We start from the raw sequence: 10,466 nt of genomic DNA on the forward strand, positions 1-10,466 counted from the left end.
GTCTCTGGAGTGGGGATGAGAGGTTCCTGAGCCCTGAGTGGAGACCCTGGGGTTCAGGTGGTCTCTGGGGTGTGGATGAGGCATCCCTGGGCTCTGAGTGGGGTCTTTGGGATGGTGGTGGGGTCCCTGGCTTGCGAGGGGGGGGTCTCTGTGGAACCAAGGACATGTCTCATCCCATTCTCTCCCCCACTGCATCCAGGATCTCCCCAGGGTGTGTCAGGATGTGCACCCCACTGCTGGTGATGCTGGTGACACTGGTGATGGTGCCTGCAGGGGTCTCTCCCTATGGCTTCCGCAACTGCATCCAGGCGCCATGGGACCCTGGGCTGTTCCGCTGCATCCAGCGCTTCCTGAGCACTGTGGAGGCTGCAGTGGGAGACCTCCCTTCCACTGCCACATCCCTCAACCTCTCTGTCAATACCTTGCGTCAGGTGCCCCCCGATGCCTTTGCCCACCTTCCGCAGCTCTGCACCCTTGATCTGACGCACAACAAGCTGGAACTTCTGTCCCCGGGGGCTTTCAGGGGCCTGTCAGCACTGGCCCACCTAGACCTGGCCCACAACAATGTGTCAGTGCTGGCCACAGATGTGTTCACCGGGCTGGGCAACCTGAGCACACTGCGGTTGGACCACAACCCACTGCAGAAGGTGGCCCCCAGGGCTTTCTGGCCACTGACTGCACTCAGCATGCTCTGGCTTCGGGGTGGCCGGCTCAGTGCACTGGAGCCCGTGGCCATGGCCGTGGGGCATCTGACACACCTGGACCTGCTCGACCTGTGTGGCAACATGCTGTCAACACTGGGCCCAGGGCTGCCGCCCATGCTGAGAGTCCTGCACCTCTGCAACAACTCCCTGGGAGCTCTTTCAGGGGCCTCCCCTGGGGTGATGCCCCCAGGGCTGCGTGTGCTCGACCTGTCCTACAACAACATCTCCGACCCTGCGCCGCTCGCCTGGCTGCACCTGCACAACTTGACACACCTACACCTGGCTGGGAACCCGCTGGACGTGGTGCAGCTGCTGCGCACAGCTGGAGTCTCCCCGCACCAGGTGGATGTGTCAGGGCTGCAGGTGGGCACAGGGGACTTGGACTACCTGTGCCAGCAGCTGACAGGACCATGGCTGCAGAGGTTGCGGCTGCAGCACATGGGGCTCACAGCAATGCCCGACAGAATTCTGGCCAAGTGTCCGCTGCTGGGTGCTCTGGACGTGTCTGGCAACCGGCTGCGGCAATTGGGCTGTGTAGGGCGGCTGCTGAACGAAGCGCAACATGCAGTCCTGGGCGAGCTGGTGGCTGAGCACAACTTGCTGGAGCGGCTGCCATCATTCCCCAGAAGCCCAGTTCTGCACAAGCTGCAGAATGTGTCCCTGCGCTTCAACCGCATCCTAGTGGCTGGTGCGGGTGCCTTTGACAACGCACCAGCGCTGCGGCAGCTGCGGCTGGATGTGAACGGGCTGGCACGGCTGGACCGTGAAGCGCTGCGTGGACTCCACCACCTGCGGCACCTGCGCCTTGACAACAACCTGCTCACCGACCTTCTGCCTGGCTCCTTTGCTGACCTGGACCAGCTGGAAATTCTCAACCTGCGCAACAACCGTGTGGCCGTGCTCTTCCCTGGTGCCTTCAAGGGGCTCGACAGCCTGCAGACCCTTGACCTAGGCGGGAACAACCTGCGGCACTTGGCAGCCATGGCATTCCAGGGCCTCCCACGGCTTTGCCGGCTTTACCTGGACCGCAACCGGCTGCTGGAGGTGAGTGCAGCTGCATTCCAGCCAGTGCAGGCGACACTGGGCGTGCTGGACCTGCGTGCCAATGCACTGCGCTATCTGAGCCGACACCTGCGGCAGCTGCCACCTTTCCGCTACCTGCATAACCTCTATGACCTGAAGCTTCAGGCACAGCAGCCGTATGGGATGCGTGTGGTCCCACAACGCTTCTTCCAGGGCCTCAGTGCCTTGCGCTCACTCTACCTGTCACAGAACTCGCTCTCGGCCATCCCTGCTGATGCCTTTGATGACCTGGCACAGCTGCGGTACCTGACGCTGGCTGACAGCAGCGGCGGGATGGGCCACCTGCCCGCCGGCATCTTCAAGAACCTGAGCCAGCTGCGCAGCCTGAACCTGGAGAGCGCAGGACTGCGCAGCCTTGGCCCTGAGGTCTTTGGCAACCTGACACGACTGAAGGAGCTGCGCCTGGCCAAAAACGAGCTGCGTGCACTGGATGTGACTCTGGGCACGCGCCTCCCCACCCTGCGCTACCTGGACCTGCGCAAGTGCCCGCTGAGTTGCAGCTGTGCCAATGCCTGGCTGCCTGCCTGGCTGGTGCGTGGGCCCGTGCAGGTGGTCTACCTGTATAACTACACCTGTGGTGAGATGGGTGGGGCCTCTGCATACCTGCACTCCTTTGACACGCGTGTGTGCTACCTGGACATGGGGCGGTACCTGTTTGCAGGAACGGCACCAGCTGTGCTGCTGCTGCTGCTGCTGCCACTGCTGCACCACCGTGGGTACTGGCGGCTGCGCTACCAGCTGTTCCTGCTGCGTGCATGGGTGCGTGGGCACTGGCGGCAGGAGCAGCGGCGCTACACCTACGACACCTTTGTGTCCTACAACTCTGGGGATGAGCAGTGGGTGCTGGAGGAGCTGGTGCCTGAGCTGGAGCGCGCAGCCCTGCGGCTCTGCCTGCACCACCGTGACTTTCGCCCCGGCCGCGCCATAGTGGACAACATCGTGGACGCTGTGTACAACAGCCGGCACACGGTGTGTGTGGTGAGCCGCGGGTACCTGCGCAGCGAGTGGTGCTCACTAGAGATCCAGATGGCCAGCTATCGCCTCTTTGATGAGCTGCGCGATGTCCTTGTCCTCATCTTCCTCGAGGACATCCCTGATGCCGAGCTCTCGGCCTTCCACCGCATGCGCCGTGTGCTGCTGCGGCGCACACACCTGCGCTGGCCCCCTGAGCCCCCTGCACAGCCCCTCTTCTGGGCAAAGCTCAGGTGTGCCCTGAGGGGGGGGGAGGAGGAGGAGGAGGAGAGGGAGAGAGGGGACAGGGAGGAAGGGTGCCCTGGTGCATCCAGGACCCCCGGGGAAGTTCTCCCTCAGGAAAGCAACTTTCTGCCCCAAAATCACCATTTTTTATCTGGGGAAGGTGCCCTGCAGAGTTGGGATGATGGCAGCAAGGAGGAAGAGGAGAAGGAGGCGAGGAAGAGAGCAGGCAGGGAGGGAGGCTGCCCTGACAGAACTGAGACCCCCGTGGATGTTCCTTCTCAGAAAAGCAGTTTTCTGCCCACAAATCACCGGCTTTTCTCTTGGGAATATGCTCTGCACAGTGAGGATGAAGGTAACAAGGAGTGGGAGGAAGAGGAGGAGAAGGCGGGGCAGGGGGAGAAAGGTTGCGGGGACAGACAGCAGCTGCTCTAGAGCAACATTACCCTGGTGTAATGGGGATCCCCAGGGACATTCCCAATCAAAAAAATGCGGTTTTGTCCCAAAATCCCTGGTTATCCTCTGAGAAATGTGCATTTGGAATGACGGTAATGAGAAAAAGGGGAAGGAGGAGGAGGAAAAGAGGGGGCAAGATGGACCGCAGTGTTCAGATGCAGCAAATGCTTCATCACTCAGTTCCTTTTCCCGGCACGTGGAGCTGCAGTTCTTGCACATCTGGTTCTTCCTGGGCACACGGTGCCGGAGTTCAGTCAGCTGCTTCTGACCATAGCGGCACACCCAAGGCTGGGAAATTCCAGTGGCATACGGGAGCACCCACCAATCTGTGGCAGTGTGCCTCAGGGAGACAAAGAGTTAACATTGTCCCACCCCAAACCCCTTGTGAAAGGCGGCCCAGGTGCTCTGATTGGGTTTGAGTCCCTGGGGGATTCTCCCTTGGTCCCTGACCCTGAACTCCACCCTCAAAGGTGGAAACCCTTAAGAGTTCTGTCCCGCAAAAACCCCTGCTGTGCCTCTGTTCGGAGCTCTCTGTTCTGGACCTGGGTTTGTTCCCATCCTGAATAAATGTTTTCATGAACCGGGAGCCCGTCTTGTTGGTGTTTGATGCTGGTCCCCAGAATCCTGCTGCTTCCCTGGACGAGATCCTGAGGTTGCTGACTGCAACACCAATCCATCCCGCCACGCACCGTCCTGCCTCCAACTCAGCAGCTCCCGGGCAGCTCCCTGCCTCCCTCCCGCCCGATCCTCACTGGCAGCAGGATGTACCAGACTTGGCTGGCGAACCGGAGCGTGCTGCAGGTGTCCGGGCCAGCCAGCGCCGCGGGCTCACGGCCGCGATCACGGGGCTGTGGCAGCTGCTACCCAGGGAAGTCCTTCCGCAAGGGCATCAGCTGCTGTCCCAGAGCGGGATGTGGTTCTGCTTGCGCTGTCCCAGAGCGGGATTTGGTTCTGCTTGCTCTGTCCCGAGAGACCGAAGCTGCGCTCAGCTCTCGGCCCTGGGGCGCTTGGGGATGTCCCTCCCGGTCCCGTCCCTGGACAGCCAGAGTCGGGCAGTGCTGGGCTGGGAACAGCCTTCCCTTACCTCCGGCCAGCAGTGAGCGATCGATGCTGGCCCCTCTCACAGCCCCTCTCCCCAGTCCTTGGTGACCCAGGCTCATTCCAAGCCCGCCGGGTCAGTCAGGCTCACCTAGGCCACGAGCAGATTCCCAGCAAAGCCAACAGCTGGGTTGGTCCCACTGCTTCACCTGGATCTGTGAGGACAGAGCTGGCTGAAGCTACGGCTCCACATGCCCCTGGGGAGGCTGGTTGGAGCAAGTAGCACCAGCGGGACCAGGGCTCTGTGTTTCCCATGGAATGGGTCAGTGGATCGCACTGGAAGATGGGGCAGGAGTAGGAGAGGAACCTAGCATGCTGTGATAAGCCAAACACCTGGAGATGACACAAGGAGCAAAGCCCAGGAAATGATCTGGCAGGAAGGGACAGAGTTATGGAAAAGAATCAGCAAGTCCCATGTTTAGTGGTGGAGAATGGTACAGCTGGTCAGGCTTCTGAGGGCCTGGAAAAGCACCCAGACACCTGGATTACTCCCCTGCAAGTAGCAACAGGTGAGGCACTAGGTTCAGGCTGAAGTGATAGCCAGAGCCTCCGTCTGCCCAGGCAGCTGCAAATTCAGGGACATACATGGCTGCAATTGAAATCCACCGGCAAGTTTGCACCAAGAAACTGGGGACTGCTTTGACAGAGTCCTCAGGTGTGTAATTCCTGGCTCAGTGCTGAGTGGGACAGCCCTGGGACGTTGATCTCAGCAGCTTTCTAGCTTTGTTTCCAGCACTGATTGGAGCAGTACCACAACCAGCAGCCCTCACATGGAGGATGGCATGGGAGTGGGAGAAGGTGGCGTTAGCTTTGGTGTGATGCTGTGCTGTTTTTTACTGCCCTTGACCAGCATCTCCAGGATTTGCTCTGGCGATGTGGGCCGGGTGAGAATGGGCACAGAGATCAGCACCCCAGACGTGGCACCCAGACACCCCAACACAAGCAGCCTCAGGCACCTGGGGTGAGGCATCCTGCAGCTCTGCAGGCCCTGTGGCAACCTGGGGTCACATCTGCTGCCAGCCAGGAGCTGTGCAGGTGGCACCCTGGGATCTTCACACCCCCTGTGTCCCCAGGACAGGAGAGAGAGGAGTGGAGGGGGAGAGGAGGGAAGGGGAGTTTCCTGCAGCAGCCGCTGTGCCAGGGGTCACTCCCAGGCTGGGCTTGAATGAGGCAATGCTCATCACCCTCCCTGCTCCCCTTTAGGGCAATTTTTCTCCCTGTTTCAGCATCTTCAGTGCAGCAGAGACAAAAGGAGCTGCCAAACCAGCACTGCTATGATGCAGAGGTCACCCTTGAACCTTCCCCTGAACAAGCTCCAAGTCTCTCCCCGTGAGGAGTTTCTGCTTCCAGACCTTCTCATTCCTCTTGTTTGCATCCATCTTCCAACACCCCTTTGAAGCCTCCCTACAAGCATGGCCATCCTAGTTTCAGCCAGGACAGAGCCACTAAAATAGAGTTAATTTTTTTTTGCAGTAGCTGAAGGGGTTTTGCTGTGGGCATTTCTAGGTTATTCAATACCATCTTATTTGCCAGGGGTAAGGGAAAAGGACTCTCTTCCTCGCTTCTGAGAGGAAGGAGTTCCTTCTTTGAGGAGAAAGCATGGCAGGTGAAACAGTCAGCATTGTCACAGACTTTCTATGTAGAATCTTTATCTTATACCTTTTGTCATTAATATTGTTTCTGTTACTGTTTGTTTTCCTACTTCACTGCTGTTTCCAGTAAATTGTACTTGTGTCAAACTGTGATCTTTGCCTTTTGTGCTTCCAGCTGGAGGGGACAGGGAAGCAAGAGCCAGTGTGTTTTCAGTATAAGAATTAAAGTATGGAATACTGTTCTTAAAACACGACAGCCTTAATTACTGCCCAATGCGAGGCACAAAGGGTTGAGATAACAGACCTGTCTAGAGCCGGCTGAAAACAAATGTGATTTAAGCCTTTGCTGTATTATGTGCAGAGCCACTGGTCACGATTGTCAAGATGAAGAACGAGGCATGGGACCACCATGCTTTGAGATGATTTATTGCTCAAGTAGCCAGGTAAGATGTCAGTCTGAAGTAATGAGATTTAGAGGAGCAACAAGTCAGCCATAGCTCAAGGTAGTCACGGGTTTCTTCTTCACACTGCAATATATACCATTTTGGTCCAATAGACAGTTGACACAAAACTTGTTTTCACTTATTAACCTATCACCTTTGCTTAATTTTGCTTCACTGCCTCTGTCACTTAGCCAATAAGCTGACAGGTCACGTACTCATACACACACTTTTATTACAGCTTCTAGATCTCTGGCCTACTCTGTAAATCAAATTATTACAGTTCAAACTATTTTACCTAATACAATTTCTTACTTCCTTAGGACATATTCTTACTTAGAACTATAGAGACATAAGTTTATAATTTCTCTACTTAATGTTTGTGAACCTTTATCATTACATTAACGCAAGTTTTTTCCAAGGCTGCAGATTGAACCCTTCAGCATCTGTGGAAGTTTCTATTTTTCCATTTCCCACAACAATGTTGCTTGGTCTGTTCATGTGGGTGTAGTACCTAACCCTGTATGTATTCCCATATGTTCTTTTTCAGAAGGAAGCGGGATCAGGATTGCTTTGTTGCAATACTGTGGGATCTCAGTTTATGACATGGTAACATCAAGGGCAGTGAGGGTTGTTTGGGATGTGTCTTCAGTGCTGCTCTCCTGCCCTTGCCTTGGGTGCTACCTCTGTGAATCCATTAATAATCCTACTCAGCCCATGGGGGGAACAGGGGAGGATGATTTTCCCCAACCTTTCATTCCCTTTTGCTCCTTCAGGCCTGTTACAACAGCTTTTGAGAATTTTGAATTCCCTTTGGGTGTTAAGGAAAGTATGTTTAACCCTAACCCTAACCCTGGTCTCTTCAGTGTGGTCCACACCATGGTTATAATTACAAAAGAAATTTTCAGAAAGGTCATTCAGAGATCTTCACTGAGGGAGGATAGTCAGGAGTGGTATGAAATGTGGGAGGACATGGGCCAGTGTTTGGAGGATTTATCTTCTCCAATAGTTTGGAAATTCACCTCTGAACAACTACAGGACCCTGGTAAAGTGATAAAATATGGGGAAGAAAAATGCTGCAGTGACTGACTTCAGAGAGGCACAAAGTTATGCAATGTGCTGGGCCCTGGCTACTATTTACCAGCCACTGTTCATCACTGGACAGCACCCTCAGGGGGAGGAGGAGGAGGAAAGCAGAGCAAGAGGCACCTTGGGCAGTCCAATTGCAGCTGAACCAGAGGAACAACATGTGCTGCGAGCAGTTGCTGCTTTACAGAAGAAATTCAAAACCACATCAGTTTGCTGAGTGAGGGATGAAGAGGAAGCAGCGTCCTTACAACAGGAGGAAGATCCAGATGAGGTCCAGGGCACACAGTCCATGTGGCAGAAGTTTTTTTGAAGCACACCGTTGTTGTATACCATCACTGGCAGTGACATCAATGAAAGAAGGAAAGCACACAGTGCTGCAGGTGACTACCCAGCTTTGGCAATATGAAGATCATCTTTTCTTCTCCCTACCAACCTATGCATTGGCTGTGGAAAAAATGTCCAAAACTACAGACAGATTTGAAAGACTCAAGCAAACTAGAGAGGAAATGTCCCATGTCCTGCCAGTATGGACCAGAGTCTCTGCTATTGGGAGCAGCCAAAATCCTGCTCAGGAGAGGGGACACACTATGAAGTAACCTGTGGTTTTAACTGTGTGACCATGGAGAAGACATGAGGAAGTGGGATTGAAAACCCATCTCTGCCCCAGCAGCACAGGTGAGTTGAGAAGAAGAACACCACCAAAGAAAGCTCACCAAGGATAAATCTGCTCCAGTTTCCAGTGGGTAAGTCCTCAGATAGAAGAGAAGGGCTGATTTCACTTCTGATCATCTTGAAGGACCTCCAGGTGATATTTACAAGAAGTGAGCAACGAGTACTGTGACCGGAACTAAAGGGGCCCTGGCTCCAGTCAGGTGGAGGAAAGGGACCATCGGATCTATTGGGGAATGCGGATCTGATGGCTAGTACAGCAGAACCACAAGAGTCTAAGGCTTTATTTGACACCAGCACCAATGTACCCAGATGACATCAATATCTGAAGGGGTAGAATCCATCTCTAGGGAATCCCAACAGCTGACCAACTGGGAATGAAAGGCAAAACCACCTCATTGTGACTGGCCCAGTGGTCCCATGTATACTTTGCAGGGCTCACCTCAGGAGAGGATATTGTAGGGATACATCAGAAAACAGAAAGCAGCCCTGTGAAGTCCTGTGTGATGAGACACAGAAGTTACTGAGAGACAAGGTGGGTGGATCAAGTCAGGCTGCAGAGCTGAAAGCAGCTTTCAGCCGTCCAGCTGGCTTTGGATATTGCTGGATATCGCTGAATGAGAGAAATGGCCACTGACTCGTGCATAGCAGCAAATGCTCTGTGGAAGTGGCTAGACAATGGAAAAAGACCAAGTGGCAGCGCAGAGGGAAACCCATCTGGGTTATTGAATTGTGGCAAGATATCGCTGCCAGGGTAAAGAAGTTGGCTGTGAAAGTCCATCCTGCGGATGTTCAGGTACCCAGGAGTCGGCTAGTGAAGAGCATCACAAGAGTGGACAGGGATGGGGCTGCCAGGATTAGTGTCTCAGGTAGGTCAGGACTGGCCACACAAGGGTGAGTTGTTTTTGACTCAGTGGGCCCCTTAGGCATCTGAGGTCATCAGGGAGGAGAGAGATGTATCACACAGCATCGTGACTGAGGGGTGGACTTAATCATGGACACTATATCCTGGGTAATCCATGACTGTGAAACGTGCTGTGGGGGACGATGGTCGAAATATAAATCTGGGGAGGCCTGGCAGATCAATTGCATCACACTGCCACAACCTCTCCACAGCAAGAGTTGCATGCTGACAGTGGTAGAAGGCACGACTGGATGGCTGGAGACCCATCCCCGTGCATTATGCCACTGCCTGGAACACCACATGGACCCCTGAAAAACAAGCCCTGTGGCAACTGAAAGAATTGATTCAAACAATGAGACTTACTTTAAAAACAGCCTCATGAACACCTGGGCCAGAGAGCACAGCGTTGAGTGGATGTACCACATTCCCTGCCGTGCACCAGCCCTGGGAAAGCTGAATGGTACAATGGACTTGAAAGCAATGGGTGGTGGGACCTTTGAACATTAGGATCTGCACTTGGCAAAGGCCACCTGGTCAGTGAACACCTACCAGGCTCTACCAATTGAGCTGTCGCCACCAAAACAAAACATCCACAAACTGGAGAAGGGGATCAAGTTCCTGTGATGCATATGAGAAATGGGTTAGGGAAAACTGTTTGGATCATTGCCTTAAGCAGAGGCAAACCCATCCATAGGAATGTCTTTGCTCAAGGACCTTGGTGCATTTTGTGGGTAATGCAGGAGGATTTGACTTTGAGTGAGAACAGTCTGTGATGTTGAATTGGGTGCTGAATGACACTGGCACTGTGTGCCATAAGTCCCATAGCCAATGAGGATGGATGGCTCCAGATACACCAGTCCTGAGCTTCCGATGCTGCAACCAGCCAATAGCACCACAGCCCTCCTGCCCTGGGAGACATCTAGGATGGACAGAATCAGAGCCATGGACTACATGAACTCAGCAGTCCTCTCGAAGGCCCAGCCATTCACAATGCAAATGATACCTGTTCTTTTGTGTGTGTGTATATATATGTATCTATATATCTATATGTGTGTATATATATGTGTGTGTGTATGTATTTAGGGGAAAGGTGTAGGACCTGGGCATGAGTAGGTGGTATAGAAAGGGGAATAAATAGTGAAAGGTAGGAGGGCACGAGGGAAAGGCAGGAGGGTGGGAGGAAGGATGGAAGGAGGGAAGGGAAGGGAAGGTGCGGGAAGGGAAGGTGCGGGAAGGG

The 10,466-nt window shown here is 54.3% G+C and overlaps 1 protein-coding gene and 2 long non-coding RNA genes across 3 annotated transcripts; 1 reads left to right on the forward strand and 2 right to left on the reverse strand.

Moving 5' to 3' along the window:
* Positions 1 to 202: 202 nt before the first annotated feature.
* On the forward strand, positions 203 to 3,026 carry LOC107199112 (toll-like receptor 13; the record flags this gene model as incomplete). The annotated part of the gene is made up of 1 exon (XM_033511680.1): positions 203 to 3,026. A coding segment is annotated over exon 1 (2,805 nt), but the record flags the coding sequence as incomplete, so codon positions are not given.
* A 465-nt stretch (positions 3,027 to 3,491) lies between these two features.
* LOC117243798 lies at positions 3,492 to 5,047 on the reverse strand. Its single transcript, XR_004495706.1, has 2 exons — positions 4,522 to 5,047; positions 3,492 to 4,397 (listed from the first exon to the last, which is right to left on the reverse strand). It is a non-coding gene; the product is annotated as an uncharacterized LOC117243798 (long non-coding RNA).
* Positions 5,048 to 6,537: 1,490 nt separating this feature from the next.
* Positions 6,538 to 10,433, reverse strand: LOC117243799. The gene is made up of 2 exons (XR_004495707.1): positions 7,461 to 10,433; positions 6,538 to 6,654 (listed from the first exon to the last, which is right to left on the reverse strand). It is a non-coding gene; the product is annotated as an uncharacterized LOC117243799 (long non-coding RNA).
* Between the last annotated feature and the right edge of the window lie 33 nt (positions 10,434 to 10,466).

This window comes from Parus major, unplaced genomic scaffold (genome assembly GCF_001522545.3).
Source record: "Parus major isolate Abel unplaced genomic scaffold, Parus_major1.1 Scaffold437, whole genome shotgun sequence".
Taxonomy (NCBI): Eukaryota; Metazoa; Chordata; class Aves; order Passeriformes; family Paridae; genus Parus; species Parus major.